Source organism: Diplotaxodon limnothrissa, linkage group LG5 (assembly GCF_057381915.1).
Source record: "Diplotaxodon limnothrissa isolate DT_005_m linkage group LG5, D_limnothrissa_male_GT1.1, whole genome shotgun sequence".
In the NCBI taxonomy this organism is placed as follows: Eukaryota; Metazoa; Chordata; class Actinopteri; order Cichliformes; family Cichlidae; genus Diplotaxodon; species Diplotaxodon limnothrissa.
The window spans coordinates 34546333-34565932 of record NC_140600.1 but is presented as its reverse complement, the minus strand read 5'-3'; the positions used below and the strand labels follow the sequence as shown (position 1 = coordinate 34565932).

Below are 19600 nucleotides of genomic sequence, written 5' to 3'. Positions count from 1 at the left end.
ATAGTTGGAGATGTATGAGTGTGTGGTTGTTTGTCTCTCTGTTTTAGAACTACGATGGATTTGTGACCTATCTGGGGTGTACTCTATCTTGGCCAATGGTGAAGGATCGCTGGCAAATAAATTTTAATCATTGTATCATTGTGATATTAATAAATGAAATTAAGACATCACAAAAGACTGCTGGAAAATAGTATTTAATTTTATTCACACATACTATACATTTACAATGCACCACACGAGCAAACTGCCAGTGTGTATAGTTATTTGTATATTATCATTAAAGTCGTGTGAAATAACACGTTTCAATTTTTTATTCAGTTGGCATTGAGAGTTTGGAGTCTATTTCAGGAATGCACCTACCAAGCTTATTATTACTGCAGCCATAACTTATGAGATGAGGTGCAAAGGTTGGAAAAGACTTGTTGGGTGCATCCAAACTGATCAACACAACATGTGTATGTGTGTTTCCATCATGTAAAAATCTGCCTTAATGTGTCCCCAAAATAATTCCACCTCATTCAGGGCATTTTGTGATGAGCCACCTGGTCTCAGCGCCACATCAGTCAGGTGGAATAATTTTCTTGTTAACCAGCTCCAATAAGCCACCTGAACACTACAGACGCAAGATGGAAATTGGAGTATAATGTGCTAAAATAGATTTAGATTTGGAATAAAACCTGACATCCTAGCAGCTCCAAACCAAAACTCTGCCGTCAAAGACATTTCATTTTCATAAAGCACAGTGGCGTGCTCTCAAATTCCAATTATTTCTGGAGTTCAGCTGTCAGATCAGCTTTCTTGTTGGAACAAATCGCAAATAAGTAAAATAAGAGTAAGACGCTGAAATGTTCAATGTGAGTCTAGTACTTTTTTTTTTTTAGATAAACAGGGATGGAATAAATTGGTAAACTAACAATGAGATGGAGTCCATTACAAGTGGTGTTTTTCTAGTAGTGATCTCTACTTTGCCCCAGCAGACCAAAGAAGTGAAGACATATTTTTTAATCATGTTACCACTTCATCTGGTCTAATGTTAGTGTTGCACCAAACGTCTGAGAGTACAGGTGAAAATTAGTTTTCAGACTCTGTGGGAGTTAATTTAACTCGTCAGTCCCCGCCGAGCAAAGTAAAAGATCAAATCAAGCCCTTAAATTACAAAGGATGCAACGGTGTGTATCTGTTATTTAATGTCTTGTGGAAGTCACACAAGTTCACGTGGTATATCGGGTTGAGTGTGGAAGCCTGTGGAAAGCTGATTTAAATGCATTTAGTAACTCATTAAAAGTTGCTACAGTTTTTTTATACTTTAAAAAAAAATTCATAATGGAGTTTGTGTATACTTGGTACATAATATATAGTATTTAAAGGCACTGACAGGTACTTCAGCCCACCACACAGTTAGTTCCCGATGTCACTTGTTTGCCTCACTTGAGATCCATGCAGGCTTCTTGTTTTTTGGTTTCACATAATCCCAATAACAGCAGCAACATAAACCTAAACCCCAGACTTCAAATAGTCCCTTGATGAATTTATGGGTGATATTACAGACACTGTGTCTATGTTTTTCTACAGTCTGTACGTGCTTTTAACATCTTGATTGCATCAGCTGTCTGAGCCTGTACAGAATTAGAGTGCCGTGTTAATATCTCACCAGCTCTGGCTGGCAGTACAAAGGCAGTCACAGTAAAACATCTCCCTCGTATGTGAGACTCTGCCAGATAAGCAAAGGTTGATCTTTTTGCACGAAACCAAGCATTTTACTAATTTGAGTTGCTGCACTGGAACAGAGTTCAAAGCAGAGCTGCGATTTGCGGCTGCTTTCTCATGAGAGAGGAGGCCAGCTCTGTTGGCAGTAAGACGAGCCGCTGATTGTTCCACTCTCCATGGGCCTCTCAGATGAAGATGGAGAGTATTGCAGGACAACAATCATCTGAAAGTACACAAATTTTACTGAGCCGAGCATTGTAAGACAGACCACACAAATAGCAACACTGACAGATAGGAAGTAGGGAGAGAAGAGAGAAAAAAATACTTCATTTGTCGCTCCAGAACTGGTGTTGTGAATTTTGTGAAATTATTACTGAATCCATCTGTTGCAATTTCATCTAAATTCTACATCTGCAGCTCCATATCATTGGACTGCACATCACTTGAGCTTTTGGTGAAATAAAACACAATAATTTAATACATGAACCCCAGAGGTGTTCACAAGTGAATATGACTTTGAAATTATAGGCTCAGTCATACGAGGTAGTGATACAGCAAACTGATCTGGGCTTTGTTGCAGAGGCTTACAGAATTTATTATGTTTTTACAAAATGACTATTTTCAGAGATGTTTTATAAGCTACTGCAGTTTTGAAGCTAATGGCTAATGCACAAAAAGGACAAAAAGATTCTTAAGTTTGTTTGTTTGCTTCTTTCCCTTTATCACTTGTTATCCTGGAGTTCCCTCAGCTTATTCATTAGCTTTAAGGGAGGGGTATCAAACATATTGCATGTTGATGTCAGTATTAACATACTGAAGTGTATGGAAAGTTCAATGAATGATAAAGAGGTTAAATGCTACTTTTTGTTTAATTTCCTGGGATGTGGATGTTATGAGCAGTGTTGGTCAAGTTACTTGAAAAAAGTAATCAGTAACTAATTACTGATTACTTCCCCCCAAAAGTAATCCCATTACTTTACTGATTACTTATTTTCAAAAGTAATTAATTATTTAGTTACTTAGTTACTTTTTAAAAACACGATTTACAACCTGAATAGGTAATAAAGCGATAGATCTTTCAGGCCAGTTCTACTTTTTCTGCATAATCCATCATACAAAATGTAATCAAATGAAAAAGTCTCTTTTTAAAACTTTTTTTATTAGTTTTAATCTTTTAACTTTATGCATCAAGCAAAAGTTTAATTACATGCAACATTCTCTGACTGGAAGAAATTTGTTTAACATTTAAACCTATTTTCCGCACATTCCAGCACATAAAATAAAATATTTAAAATAATATATTTTTTTGTGTTTACACTCAGTCTTTCAAATAGATGCAAGTGCAACACAGCAGAAAATAAATAAAATCAAAGACTAGCGGTCCTGTTGCTCTATTTTCACCTGTAAAGCAGGAGTGGAGTAGGTGGAGGTTTGCCCTGGTGCAGGTGTGCCGCAGCGGTCAGTTGAAGAATCTGCGAGTTTCTCTGTGAATTTCCCGTTACGTGGTGCTTGCTTGGAACTTTAGGGGTTTTTTTTCGCTGTAAAAAGAGTTTTTCTTCCCACGCACAACGGACACTAATGTTTTTGTCACTTTTTATGGAATCAAACTCAAAGTAAGGTCAGTACTTCCACGCTTTAAACGCTGCACGGTCATACTCTCTCCCGCACTCAATATATTATCCATTCTTGATCTGCACACAGCTGTTGCCACGAATGTTGCACTCGCTTACATCACTGTCATGAGACATTCTCACAAATAAATCATGGTTTTAGTAATGCAGTAATGCAGCGTTCCTACGGGAAAGTAACGGTAATCTAATTACCGTTTTTGCAATAGTAATCTCTTACTTTACTCGTAACTTGAAAAAAGTAATCAGATTACAGTAACGCATTACTTGTAATGCGTTACTGCCCATCTCTGGTTATGAGACGTACTTTAACATTGTACTTGCTCTTCTGAAAACATCTCAGGAAGCCCATCGGACCGTAAATGTAAATAGATGGTTCATTGAATATGAAGATTTTTTCATATAAAGGGAAAAGTGTAGTTTTCATTTTTCATGTTTCCATGCAGTGTAGCATGAGCACTAATGACTTTGAGATACCTGCTTTAAGGTTATTGTGCACAAATCGGTGGTTTGGCAGTTAGCTGATACAGTTACTGATACTATCATCCTGGTTTCACAGATTCAAATGTCAGTGCAAGTGTAATGTAATAAGTTGAAATGTGGTGGTGACGACAGCACAAGCTTTGTGGAAATGTTGTAGATTTTACAGCTATTCACCTGATTGTGTCCAAATTATTTTCCTTTACCTGACTAAGCAGTTTTGTTGTCTAAACCAAACCAAACTACAAACAAAAATGAAAACTACTTGTCTGACTACTACAGAGAGGAAACCTCAGGACCAGTGAATTTCTTTGTCCAGGACTCTTTGCAGTCCTGTGAAAAATTAAATAATGAATAATGATTTAAGAGCCAAGTAGAAGTAGATTTAAGTAATTGTTTTCTTTATAATGATCAGCCTCTCACAGTACTATGGAGGAATTTTTACTGTTCTTTATAGAACTGCTTTATGTCACTGAGATTTGTGGGCATTAATTTGCATAGATCTCTCAAGAGGCACAGGAATTCATTTGGGTGAGATCTGGATTGTGACTGAACAATTGATTCTTTTTTTTATCCATTTTCTTGTGGATTTGCTTTTTTGTTGATTGTGATTGTCCTGTTGCATGACCAAGTTTCAGCTAGGCTTTAGCTGTTTTACAGATGACCCCCCATTTGACTCTAGAATACGGCGTACGGAGGAGTTCACAGTTTACTCAGTAACTGCAAGGTGTCCGGGTTCTGTGGCTGCAAAGCAAACCCAAACCCCTCCACCACCGTGTTTGACAGCTGGTATTTGGTGTTTGTGCTGATATGCTGTGTTTGGTTTTCACCAAACATGCCACGATGTCAGACATCGCCACTTAGATCTCATCAGTCCAAAGAACATTGATCTAGAAGTCTTGTGGTTTGTTCATGTGCAGATTTGTAAACCTAAACTGTGCTATCTCCTTCTAGAGGTCTTTGTTTGATCTGTTTCAAATTGTACTGTCATGAATTTTTGGAGCTGTTGGGTTTTTCTCAGTTTCTCTGAGCATTGCACCATTTGACCTTTGGATACATTTGCTGGGACGTCTGCACAATTGTGTTAACACCACACTAGCAAACTGCCAAAACCTCTGTTTTTATAGATATGATATTAATTAATCAGTCCTTTGAAAACAGTCTCCTTGTTTTCATGTGCCTGTGTGAATTTATTCAATAATAAATAAATACAAAGCAGTTGTGCTTGTTGTGTCCCACTACATGGAACCAATGGGAAAACAGCATGCATTTCCAAAAAACCAAGAAATAACTGAACTTTGACAAGGTGTGTATATTTCCTACTGATCCAAAGCTCATCAGCACAACTCAATTCAAGAGAAATAATTTAATTTTGAATTTTATGCATTTTCAAACACATGAATAGATACTGGTAGATTGATTTTGTTTGTGTGGGTTGGTTTAGTTTGAGTTAATCCAGTTAAAACTCAGTAGATTCCACCTGTGACTGCCAAGTCATAGCTATGGGAATTTGTGTCCTTGAATTGAAATGAGCCAGACTGTATATCTGGGTGTTCATATTATGCAAATATGGCTAACTCCTGATTTTGTTGTCCTGTTTTTCCAGAATGCAGGAGAGGGACCTACAGAGCATGTACGGAAGGGCGCTGCTGCTGACCGTCTGTATGGTGTCTCTCTGGGGACAGCTGACCAGTGCATCGTCACATAGGAGCCACATAGGTACACTGCATGTCCTTCCATTCATTAGTTTCGCATTGACCAGTGGCTGAACAGAGTGCTATCTTTCATAAATCATTGTTCATTCATACTATACAGAAACTCAGAAACACACACACAGCAGGATGTTCTGGGCAGGATGCCCAGAACAAATAAAGTCTGTTACTATGTCTGAGCAACCTCTGTAGTGAAGGAACTCAGGAAAGCATATAGTCACTGTATTATCCCATTAAAAGCCAGCAAAATCTTGTGAAATGATTTTTCTTGAAAATAATGAGCTTGTTTGACTTCAAGATGGGCAGAAAAGCAAAAACCAGGAGCAGCAGACTGTGACAAACACACCAGCAGAATACATATTTAAAGGCGATTCATGCTCAGTTAGAACAAAAACTAACACATGCTATCACTGTGCTCACATTGTCCTTGAAATGTCTAGTTAAGTAGATTGTAATGATTATTGAGAGAAGCCAATAAATTTCCCTGCATACACTTCTTTGTAATTTACTTCCCAGGGATTTATACCAGTACCTGTTAGGAATTATGCATGCATATTGTGTTATTAAATTTTTATTCTGAGCTGTAAATCATCGCTTTAAGTTTCTATTTTACTTGCTATGATGGGCTAACATTTCCCCCCAAAAATATAACACCTGATGTGTTTTCTGATGTGGAAGGATTACAGTTGAGTGCTTTCAGTGGATCCATTCTGACCAAATTGGTACCCCAGTCACAGCATGTCAGACCCAATTCCTTATAGCTCAGTCACATGTTGTGGTCACATTTCATCTCAATGACTTTTTAAAAAGAAATTGATATGATTTGTTCAACTTTCTTGGCTTCTATACAGCAAGGCAAAGATGTACTTTAAGGTTGTGTTTTGTGCACATTAAAATTCAACAGTTTAGCAGTCTTGTAAGTCAAGCATCAAATGGAAAAAAGTAATACCAGTACACTAAGTGCATGCATGCGTCTCAGTGTGTGTGTGTGTGTGTGTGTTTGAAGCAGAGGACAAGACCTTTCAAAGCGATTTTCCTTAATGGAGAGATGGCCTGATCCCTGGGCGTAACGGTAGAAACTGTGACTACACATTGAGATAATGAGCCTTATTCCACTGGAGGACAAACAGCACACAGTGGCTTGAGGGAAACAGCTCCATGTTAGCTGAAAACATATAACCAGCAAAAGACTTTGATAGAGCCAAAACAGGATGGACTACACAAGGAGACTGTACATATTATATGTCACAAATGGATTGCACTACATACCTTGTCTGTGTATGTTCAAATCAAATCAAATCAAAAACAGAGGCTGATAAATATGGCAAATATAACTGTATGTCAACCTGTTTTTTGACTTTGCTATTGCTAGATTAATAATTTGATTCATCATTCATAGGTGCACAGCTATTGAATATTTTCTTGTTAACTTAAGGTATATGTTTTAGTAAAATGTAATCATTCAACTTTTTAAATCAGTATAGAGAGCTCCACCACATCTAACTTTGTGTTCCTGTGTCCTAAACCAGCATTATTCACATTTACTTATTTCACTATAATAGATTAAGTGTTCTATAAAACACATTTCCATTACACAACCAGTGATATTGTATTGCGTCTTAAATCATTTTTACTTTATATTTTAAGTGCATTGTATATAACTGCACCAACATCAACTGAACAATCAGACATAATAAAATAAAACAACTAAACATAATAAAAATATAATTTTTCAACTGTGAACACACAACATTCAAAACAAATACAATGTGAAATACATGATGTGCAAGAGTGGAAAGCAGTCTCACCAGCTTTTCCTCAAGAAATATGAAATAAAATATGGAACATTCCAAAATATGGAGCATAAAAGATAAAATACAATATATGGACAAACGCTACATACCTTTCCATACTCTTCTGTGTGCTTTGGCGTTTCACATTTTTCATTGTTTGAACAAAGACCCCCGGTACTCATAAAGAATTATTTACACATTGTGATGTACGATAATGTGCTTTTAGCTCTGTGACAGCAGTGCGGGACAGGGCTTTTCCTGGTTAATCATGACCATGCACAAAGGCCCATAAAGGAAAGGTGCTCTGACTTTGACTGGTCTGCACAGGCTTACCTCACCCAACATCTTTCAGATAAACTGAAACCACAAGCTACACATAATAACATAAATACATAGTGTATATAACCCGATCACCTCTCATTTCATGATTTTTCCTAAAATGGATTTATTTGCCGTATAGTTAATTTTGAGGTGTATGGGGAAACTACATCAGTCATTTTCACCCCAATAGAATCAATGTAAAATGCTGCACTCAGCAGGCCTGTTTACACACATTTTGATGTGAAGGCTGTTATAATATGAGTCAGAACTAATGATATGTGACTGATGAATTAAATATGTAGGAAGGTATAGTGAGTTAAAATAACAAATTATTATTTTCACTGCTCTGGCTGTGCAGAGCGGTTGGGGGATGAACTGAACAGAGTCCAGAGTGTGGAGAACTTACCCGAGCAAGCAAAGGGTGAAAGCTGGAGCACAGCAGCAGAATTGGATGTGTTTTAGGTGATCTGTAATGATAATAATTATCTAAATCATTTCAACCCTATAACTGAATCCTAACAGCTGACTTTGTCAAATATTTATTATAATTAGAAAAACTAGGTGACACTTAACAACTTAATTCCTTCAGGAAATTACTTCTTTGCCTTTGCTGTGGTCAAAATGTCCACATACTTTAGCCATGTTTCATATTGTTTCTGTTTTGGAGTGAGCATCAGGACAGCTTGCCTTTTCGCCTACTCGTGTAATAAACTAATCATTCCAATCAATATGTTCTGTATATATCTCTGTAGACTGACAGTAGAACACCAAATCCAAGTAGTTTGAGCGCAAACATGGTGGATAAACCATTAAATCATCAGGCTTACATTGAACTCTCATTGTTTTTGCATTTGTCCCACTCATGTGGTTTGTGTGCTTATTCCTGTGATTTATTAGGAGAGAGAGAGGGCCAATGAAAGTAGTCTGGCCTGTTCTGCCCAGGCTGCGCTGACACTTCTGTAATCACGTAGCCTCTCCCTGAGCTACAGAGGTCAAGCCAAGGTGCGCCCAATAAACAAACCTCTTTAGCCCTTCTGTTTACTGAAGTGGGGGCTTTGCCAAAGCAATTGAACCTTTCACCATTGCCTGACTGGAGCATGCTGAGCTTACAGCGTGCGCACACAACCCCTGTAATAAGACCACTGCATCCCCCAAAGCACTATCTACATTCATTAGCCGGTCATGAAAGAGTGGAGAGGGAGATGAAGGGCGAGAGATGGCGCTAGAAGAAGAAGAGTGGTCCAGCAAGAGAGAGAGAGAACCAGCGTGATAACAACTACCTTTCGGCTTTACAATTTGTTTTGGTCCCATCGATAGGATTTAGACTGATGTTGTGGCCTGGTCAAATGGGAGCCTCATTACTCAGCTATTTAGATGCTTGGACACTTTTTTTTAACAGCAGCTCAATCTGTCTCATTTAAAAAGCAGGAATGAAGCTCTTTGTGGATTGTTGGTCAGTGTCTGTGAGGGGAAATGTAGGAGAGAGGAAAACAGGCGTGAAAAACACATTTCCCACTGAGGCTGTGCGATGCAACATGGCAGCAGCTCCCACTCGTTGAGAGAGGGAAAAGAAAACGCTCTAAGCAGTGCTGTTTACAGGTCGTAAACTTTGCTAGATTTTAAAATATCAAGCATTAAGCCACATGGCTCATGGATAACTACACAAATTGCAAAATGACTTCGGGGATCAGCTTTACACTCCGGTTCTATATTCACATGCACACAAGGGGCCATGCCGCCTTATTAATAAGATGAAACTGCACTGGCTCTCATTTGAATAGAGTAGAATATTTCCATATTTGCTTATGGTGGAAACTTTCTAAAAACTGCGTGATGCACTCTAATGGTTCGTTCTCGAGCTGATTTTTATGCTTTGGGGGATTTTTTTTGTATTCTATGCAAATTGGTTTCAACTTTTTTCACTCTTTCCCAAATTAATGGCAGAATCCAACAAAAAAGTTTTTGTTCCCCACACTGTCCCCATCAGAATAATTTCTGGAAAAAAGATATATTAGGATGTGTCACATTAATACAAATTATGAATTAAAATATGCTTACTAGATAAATTAGACTTGTTTTCCTGTGCCAGCCTGGAGGGAAGGAAGACTATGCCCCTCCCTTCCTTCCCTCCCCATCTCCAGCTGCCTCCCTCTTCCCGCTCCTCCACAACCACCCACACATGCAGGGCCTTGGAGTAGGGGTATGTCACCAGGGTGCAGAGGAGGCTACCCCCCCTGTCCCCTTCTGGCTGCCTCTGCCTCAATTTTATCCCACAACTTAGACATTCACATTATTCACACTCCCATTACACATACATATAGGATCTTGGGGGTGGGCACAATCACGGAGTCCAAATTACCATCAGGGTGTATACCTCACCCCTGACGTCGTTGCCCACCTCTCAATTTTAAATACACTTAGTCATTGAGGGCTAGCAGGAGGGACTATGCGCTTACCTGCTGCTCCTTGGCAGGTAGCTCCATGCCCTCCTGGGTTTTAATTGCACCTTAGAACACATATGCATCAACACTACAATGAGCGGGTGGAGGGAGGTTTGGAGTCTTCTCCCACCCCCATTCTCTGCGGCCTGCTGGAGCGGGGGGGCTAGTAGGAGGAGTTGGCCGTCCGACTGCGGTCTGGGGTGTGGGGCCTCCCTGCTGCTGCGGAGTCGGGGTGGTCTGCCTCTCCCCACCGCAGGGAAAAGGGTAACACCACCTGGGTCTGGGTGCAATTCCCCCCTCCAGGGGCAAGGGTACCTAGACCCGGTTTGTAGAGTACGCTTGGGGAGTGTGATTGTGTGTACAGCGTCTCTTTATGTCTGTCTCCACGTTGGTTGAGTGTGGAGTGAGTGCATATGAGAGCATGAGGGTGGGAATGGATGTTTGTGTCTGTGTGTGCCTGTATGTCTGTGTCTATATGTCAGGTTGGGTATCAGACGCCACCTCTCTGGGGACACCTCAGGCCCTCCAAGGTTTGGAGGCCTATCTCCACCCACCACCACTTCCCCTGCCGGTGGTGGACTCCCTCAGGTGTCGGTGTGTTGGTGGTTCTTTGTGTCTGGGGGTGGGCGTCCGGGTACACACCGGCTCACTCCTTGGCGGCCGCTTGTCGGGGCCTGGGGCCTGGGGCTCGCTCGGGCCCCTTTGGAGGTGGGGTGCCCCCGGCCTCTCGGCCTGGGGCTCGGTCACTCAGGCACAGCTGGGGGCCGGCGGAGCTCACGGGCGCGTCACTGCAACTCCCCCTGACTTCTGCTCCGCGGCTGCTGGGCGAGCCCTCATCTGGGACTCTCCTCAGCTCTTACTGGAACAGTGGCGCGGCTGCCCCTCTGTTGGTCTTCCATGGTCTCTTGTGTTCTGGGGGCCTCTGGATGTCTGGAGTTTTGATCTCCTCCATACCCGCTTCACACCCTGGAGGACGGGGCTGTGGCCCCCCCACACTCCCTAGCAGATCATTACATGGAGAAACCTTTGGAATGCAAGCATGCTGATCCACACAGGTATGCACACATGGGTATTCACAGACGCGGACTAAAGCTTTCTTGGCTGCTGCCTCAAAGCACACTGTGCGCTGTCTATCTTGCGTGCTGCACAATATCGTTTATTATTTAGTAAATATTGATATCTATGACTAGCTAGTTTATTGTGATGGTGCTTTGTTTTCTCTATTATTATGTTGCTCTTTGTTGTTTGCTGTCTCCTCTGTTTGTTTTTTTTGTTTGTTTGTTTTTTTTTCTCCATACAGGTGACCCAGGAGTTCTTTTTTTTTTTCTCTCTCTCTTCCCCCCCCTTCTCACCGTCTCTTCTCCCCTTTGGTTTTCTTTCTTTCTCTCCCCCTCTTTCTCTCATTCATTCCCCCTGTCCTATTTATTAAAAAAAAAAAAAAAAAAAAAAAAAAAAAATGACAAAGGATGAACTGAAGCTCTGCCATCACGTAATGTCGCATACTGCTGTTTCTGATGTCATTTAAAAAAAAAAAAAAAAAAAAAAAAAAAAAAAAAAAAGACTATGAAAAAGAGCTTTTCATGCTTGATGGATCTTGATGAGAATCAGGCGGCAGCAGAGCGCTTTTTCTTAGTGTTTAAAGGCTTAGATCATTTTAGAAACTCAAAATAATATAATTTGTTACTATCCAACTTTGAATAGCCTTGGGGTAGATTTAGTCATTGTGTTTTGAACAGTGATTTTTTTTTCTTCACAGTAGAAGAAATATTAAAATGAAATAGCTTGATTATTGAAAAAGTTGTTTTATCCTGTGCATGTCTCTTTGGTTTATACTTAACTCATTCATGCTTCTCTCTGTATTCCCATTTCCACAGATCACCAAATAAGCAAAAAACACTGAAAGTGAAAATAAATATAAAGTTATCTTCCACTGTGGCTGCTAATGAAGACTGCATGAAAAAGTGAATACAGTGTTGTAAAGATATTCGTATTCAAATATTCTTGATGAGATATGGATTAGTCTTCTTAACTGTTAAAATACCTCAAAATGGTAATATTCATGTTTATTATTAAAATTGTTCCCTTTGATATAAATACATTTTTGACAAGACCTTCCAAGTAACTTCACTTAGCTAACTTTAGAGCAGCATAATATTAGTTTTGCTGGTCTAAATTCTATTATTGTTCAATATCTTCAGCCCTAACAATGTGTTGATGCTATAGATTTGTAAAAATATATAAAAATCCATAAATAAACAGTATCCTCCATAGACACACACACTCTCTCTGTCTTACACACACACTGACACACACACACACACACACACACACACACACACACACACACACACTTTATAATAAGAAGTGAAAACCATACTCAAAGATGCACTCAGCCGCTTGAATGAAAAATGCTCACTGAATGCAAGTTTTCATTGCCTGTGTGGCCTGCCGCATGTATAAATGTGTTTCTGTTCAGCTGGCATACTTTAAATTTTGATGACATAGTGCAAAAATTGTAATTGCATTTTAAGTCCCAGGAGACGTTCTAAAAATGTCAAACACCCATGGATTAAAGATACAAATGAGTACAAATAAGAATAGCTATATTTAGGCTTAAAGTTTTTTTTTTTTAATGATGGCAAACTGACAGTGAGGTAAAACCCTTTTAAAACGTGGACTAGACAATAGCTAAATAATGAAATAAAACATAATTTATTTTCTTTTTTTCTTTTTTTTAAAAACATAAAAGTGGTCCATTAAATGTGATTAGAACCAGTGATCAAGGTGCGAGAGAAATATTTATGATTTTGGGAAAAAAAATAGTTTATTAAATTAACAAATTGCTGCTAATGTGGTTACATTTTTTGGTTTTTTGTTGTTTTGTTTTTGAGCTCCCCAATCCCAGAGAGGGGATTTGATTCTCCCACTTAAAACGAAAGACAAATATCAGGTTGACTTAAACAGAATTTTTAGCTAAGACTGATGAATAGGCACATCAAAGTGCAGGTTTTCTTGGAAATTTCCAGAACGGATCACGCAAAGCAAAAATTGTTAAACCTGTGCCAGAGTTAACTAGCACTGGCAAGTTAAAATATTATACAGCAGAACTGCTTGACGCCAGCATTAGTCCTGCCCTTTTGCCAATTGGCTAATCTTTAGTGCTGCAGAATGCATTGGACTAATTGCTGTTTAATCCAGAGACTGCTATATCTTGTCATAATATCAGTGTATTTTAAATACAGGTCTCCTTGGAATTGATTTGAGTCCACCAAAAGGATCAAGTGGATTTTTCTGTGTCATATTTTTTCTTCATTTTGAGACTTCATCATATGTATCTATTCCAATTTCCTGACTTGTATAAAAACCTGTAATGCAGTAAATTTACTGTATCTGGGTCTGTGTTGGTGTGTGGTAGTATTCATTAGCCTTCTGCACAGTCCACATCAGGTCAGTGTGGAACCCTTGCCCAGAGATAGCATGACATTATACGAAGCGGCTGAGGAACAGGTCATCCCCACCCTGGGGATGTGCGGGGATGCGGCAGTGGAGCATTTGTCCTGACATTTGGAGAGCAGGTGGACAACACAATGGTGGGGAGGTAGTAAGCAGAGGGAGATTGAGATGGAGATGTGGGGCTGTTTTAGATGCACTGTGGGGATGACGGGGGTCAGCTCGCCCCATCTTCCAGTGGCAGGTCCTGAGATTAGAAAACCATCAAACGTCCTCTGCTATACACATCTGAATGGCAGCTATAGATGAGCCGTGAGTGGCTGTGTGTGGCCTTGGTTCTATCCTCTGTGTGTGTGGTTGTGTAGCTGACAGAGGGGAACAAGGGGACACTGTATGTGCTGAGAGAATATCAATAGTTTTATTCACATACACAGAGGAATCAAAGTTCAAGCATGATAGTTGGGAATTGTAGCATTGTTGCATTAGTACAGGACATAGTGTTAAAGGACAATTTTTGTCTTTGCTTATGTGATTATTCTTATTGTCTGTTCTAAAAATATAAATGACTGTTATACTATAAAATAAAACATTTTCCCCCAAATTCTGTTACGATCATCAAACCACTCAAACTATACTCTTAATCTACATATTGCTCACATCTAAGGGTCTGTGTAAAGTAAATTTGTTTAGTGCTCTCTCACATGGATGCCAAAATAACTGTCTAGACTGTAAGCATCAATTCTATGCGTGAAAAGGCCTGCAAATTTAGATAACCTACAGTGTGAAAAGAGCACCAAATGTGTTAGATGTCTAAATATCTATTTTATAATACGTTACGTAATTGTGAGCGTATTAAAAATACAGTTATGGTCAGAAGTTTACATACCCATGATAGCCCATTAAGAGTGTAATTATGGGCTTTTAATGATTTCTTTGAACTGTCTTTCCAAGTTGGGATAATTGTATAGCTTACATCTTTATTGACTTTAAAAAACGAAAATTTATTTCAGATTTCCTCTAATCCACAAGGTCAAGAGGGTCAAATGAATACAAATACTTAAAAACTGTACATTGTCATTTAACTTAATAAGATCTTCGCTAGCATAAAATAATTTTGTTTTACAGCATTGATTAGATTGACCAATACTCAGAACAGTGGGAAAGTCCAAGGAACTATGTACTGGAAACTGCTGTTGACAATAAAGCAATTTTTTTTATTGTCATAGACAGAGACGGCACTGACAAAGAACGAAGCCCCTGCTCCAAAATTGACACCTTTAAGCTCAACTGAAAGTACACATGGACATTCAACATGACAGTGACCTCCTGTATTTCAACCTATTTTTAACCCATAACCAGTTTAACAATAGAACCACCAGTACGGGTATAAATGACCCCCTTGGCGGTTCTAATGTTAAAATGAACTCCAAATGGCCGAATATCCAGCCAGAATTATGGCAGAAGCTTGTTGATAGTTACCAAAAGTTTCTGGTCAAGGTGCAACTTGCTGAAGAACATAGGGAAATTCAAACTTGTTCACCCAATACGATGTGTGTGTGTGTGTGTGTGTGTGTGTGTGTGTGTGTGTGTGTGTGTGTGTATGTATGTATGTATGTATGTATGTATATATATATATATATATATATATATATATATATATATATATATATTAGGGGTGCAACGATACACAAAATTCACGGTTCGGTTCGGTTCGATACTTTGGTGTCACGGTTCGATATTTTTTCGATACAAAAAATGTTCATGCATTTTTAATTTGTCATTTATTAAAATTATAAATATATATTTTAACTCAAAAGTACAGTTTTTAAATTTAACCCTAACCCTTGTGCGTGTTTTTTATTTTGACAGCGAATGCGCACCTGCGGACCACTTATGTGCAGCCCTGGTTATTTAGCTCATCATATTGCAGCCACAGAAATTCTTTTGTCCATGAAACCATAAAGCTGCACTTTCTTTTTGCCTCATAGTCTGATTTGTCATAACTTCTCTGTTTTGTGGTAAGCTTTTCTTTGGCTGTCACTTCTTCACCCTGACCTGTCTTATTTGGCTCAGCAGAACTGAAATGCTTTTACACGCTCACTCACATAAGCTCAGCGATTCTCTGCGCGATCAACCTCTCACATGTTTAAGCTTGCTGCGGGAGATTTCACTTGTCATGTTTGCATAGTAAGCTAACGATTAATAAGACGATGTCAGAGGAATTGGTTCACAAATTATCATCACTCACAGATCAGTGCTGTCGCTCTCTATACACAGTTCGCACGATTGCAAAGTGAAAGCAAAAAAACGAGCGCAAATTCAAACGCGACTTCAATATGTCACATATTGACAGTGGCTCACCAATGCCAAAGACATAATTACCCAGCTACATTTCCGAAAGAATGCAAAAGCATTGACATATATTTTTCCTACAATAGCCCGACGGGAAGGGAAGAGATAGATTTTGGTAGCCCGACTGAAAAAATCGCTAGCTCCGGGACGTCGGGCTAGCGATATTGCAAGCCCTGTATCTGATTGAGGAATCACTCATCTTTGGAAAAGAGAGTTTATTACAGAGAAATGGCTCTTTCCAAAATAAAAGCTATACTATCCACTTCTTCTGGGCTATATTCTCAGCAGCATAAGGAGAATCACGTGCTAACAGCTGTCTAAATGACTCGGCTAAAGTTAGTAGCATGCTTGCTTTTTTTGTCTGCTTCCACTTGTCTTTGCACTAGGATGATGTCGGCGTAAATGTGCAGTCATATTCGTTGTGTTCCCACTAGTGCTTTCAGGTTAATCTCGTTGAAATGACCTTAACTTCACAACACGGCAAATCTCCGTTAACGAGCTACCGCCGATCGCTCCGTGCATGGGGCTAGACGGCCAACACGTTAACGAGCTAACTGCGCTAACACACTAGTTCACACCAATGTAATTAAGCATTGCATGGCACATTCAACATACTGTTTTACTTTAGTCCATGACTCGCTTACCTTCAGGGTCATACGTCACATGAAAACCAAAATAATTCCAAACGCCAGATCTGAATGACGTTCAATTTGCCTGTTGCAAGGAGAGCTTAACTTCTGTCTCGCTAGCTTGCCCTGCGCTCTTCCTTCTGACTATGCTGTCTGTGTTGAGCGCTCAGTGGATCTGCGACAGTGCAGCCTAGGCGGAGTAGTCGAACACAGATTCACTGAGCGCTCAACACAGACAGCATCGTCAGAAGGAAAATTGATAAAATAAATTACAAATGTTGTATTGTTCGATACATATGCGTACCGAACCGAAAGCACTGTATCGAACGGTTCAATATCGATACGAATATCGTTGCACCCCTAAAATATATATATATATATATATATATATATATATATATATATATATATATATATAAATAAATAAATATAAATAACGAGAGACACCCGGAATGGCTAACCGAAGGTCGGACGGTCCTGATCCCCAAGGACCCCAAGAAGGGACCGGTCCCCTCCAACTACCGACCAATAACCTGCCTCAGTACTACATGGAAGCTCCTGTCAGGCATCATATCGGCTAAGATGAACAGGCACATGGGTCAATACATGAGCGGGACACAGAAAGGGATTGGCAAGAATACCAGAGGCGCAAAACACCAGCTACTGGTAGACAGAACAGTCAGCCGAGACTGCAAGACCAGACTGACCAACCTGTGCACTGCCTGCATTGATTACAAGAAGGCCTATGACTCAATGCCCCACAGCTGGATACTGGAATGCTTAGAATTGTACAAGATCAATGGGACCCTAAGAGCCTTCATCAGGAATTCAATGGGGATGTGGCGTACAACACTAGAGGCCAACTCCAAGCCCATAGCACAAGTCACCATCAAGTGCGGGATCTACCAAGGAGATGCTCTGTCCCCACTGCTGTTCTGCATAGGCCTGAACCCCCTCAGTGAGATCATTAACAAGACTGGCTACGGATACCGACTACGGAACGGAGCAGTTGTCAGCCACCTCCTGTACATGGATGACATCAAGCTGTATGCCAAGAGTGAACGAGACATCGATTCACTGAACCACACTACCAGGCTATACAGCAATGACATTGGAATGTCATTCGGACTGGAGAAGTGTAGTCGGATGGTAACAAAGAGAGGAAAGGTAGTCAGAACTGAGGGGATTGAACTACCAGAAGGCAACATTCAAGGTTCAAGGTTCAAGGTTCTTTATTTGTCACATGCATAGTTATACAAGTATAACACACAGTGAAATGTAGCCTGACACGCTCCTCGACATGTGCAAAAAAATTGGGGGGGGGGGTGTAGAGGAAAAACATTATATATATATAAAAAAAAAAAACACCCAGCACGCCCCTGCGGGCGGTTTATCCTTCAAGCTCGGGTCCTCTACCAGAGGCCTGGGAGCTTGAGGGTCCTGCGCAGTATCTTAGCTGTTCCCAGGACTGCGCTCTTCTGGACAGAGATCTCCGATGTTATTCCCGGGATCTGCTGGAGCCACTCGCCTAGCTTGGGAGTCACCGCACCTAGTGCTCCGATTACCACGGGGACCACCGTTACCTTCACCCTCCACATCCTCTCGAGCTCTTCTCTGAGCCCTTGGTATTTCTCCAGCTTCTCGTGTTCCTTCTTCCTGATATTGCTGTCATTCGGAACCGCTACATCGATCACTACGGCCGTCTTCTTCTGTTTGTCTACCACCACTATGTCCGGTTGGTTAGCCACCACCATTTTGTCCGTCTGTATCTGGAAGTCCCACAGGATCTTAGCTCGGTCATTCTCCACCACCCTTGGGGGCATCTCCCATTTTGACCTCGGGACTTCTAGGTTATACTCGGCACAGATGTTCCTGTACACTATGCCGGCCACTTGGTTATGGCGTTCCATGTATGCCTTGCCTGCTAGCATCTTGCACCCTGCTGTTATGTGCTGGATTGTCTCTGGGGCATCTTTACACAGCCTGCACCTGGGGTCTTGCCTGGTGTGATAGACCCCAGCCTCTATGGATCTTGTACTCAGAGCTTGTTCTTGTGCTGCCATGATTAGTGCCTCTGTGCTGTCTTTCAGTCCAGCTTTGTCCAGCCACTGGTAGGATTTCTGGATATCAGCCACCTCCTCTATCTGCCGGTGGTACATACCGTGCAGGGTATATATATATATATATATATATATATATATATATATATATATATATATATATATATATATATATATATATATATATATATATATATATATATATATATGTAGAGAGAGAGAGAGAGAGAGAGAGCGAGAGATAGATATATCTATCTATCTCTATCGACATATCTACAGATATATCTATAGATATATAGATTTGTATACACACACACACACACACACACACACACATATATATCTATATTATTCAGAGTCTTATTCAGAGTATGTTTTTTTTGAAAGAAGGAAGTTATAATTTAAGGGGTTTTTGTAACTTCAAAACAATAAAGGTACGTACTACAAGAAAAGGCTTTTGTGTTTCTGTTCATGGAGTGAAACTATGGAACAGTCTGAATATGGAATTAAAGCGATGTCCAAACATAAAACTGTTCAAAAAGAGTTATACAAATATGATCTTCTCAAACTATAAAGAAAAGGAAAATATTTAAATTAAGTGAATGTCTCTATTTAAAAACAAACAAACAAAAAATCATGATGTTATATTATAGTATATAGTATATCAGAAATCTGTTCACTATTTTTATTACAAATTATATCAGTAAGGAAGCTGACTAAATATTAACTGATAATTTATGGAAAAGGGGTGGGATTAAATAAGTGTATACTTCTTCCCACTCCCTTTCAACATGTAAATTAATCAGAATGTTTTTTGTATGTAATTGGTATCGTATTTTTTCTCTCTCTTATTTTCTTTTAAATGTACTTGTATATTGTTCACATGTTGAAATAAATTACCAATCAATCATTCATAGATAGATAGATAGATAGATAGATAGATATGCATGCACTCACCCTCATTTTTACCTCAACACAGGTTTGTTTTGGTTCCCTCCCTTATTTGTTTGCAGTCTCAACAGACCAG

At 39.7% G+C, this 19600-nt stretch overlaps 1 protein-coding gene across 1 annotated transcript in view; it reads left to right on the top strand.

The window, feature by feature from the left end:
• The first annotated feature begins 5422 nt into the window (after positions 1 to 5422).
• Positions 5423 to 19600, top strand: part of LOC146632721 (chemokine-like protein TAFA-2) — a 35572-nt gene continuing 21394 nt past the window's right edge. Inside the window, exon 1 of the mRNA XM_085353551.1 lies at positions 5423 to 5534. Within this exon, the coding sequence (XP_085209677.1) occupies positions 5423 to 5534 (112 nt within the window). The remainder of the gene's footprint in view (positions 5535 to 19600) is intronic.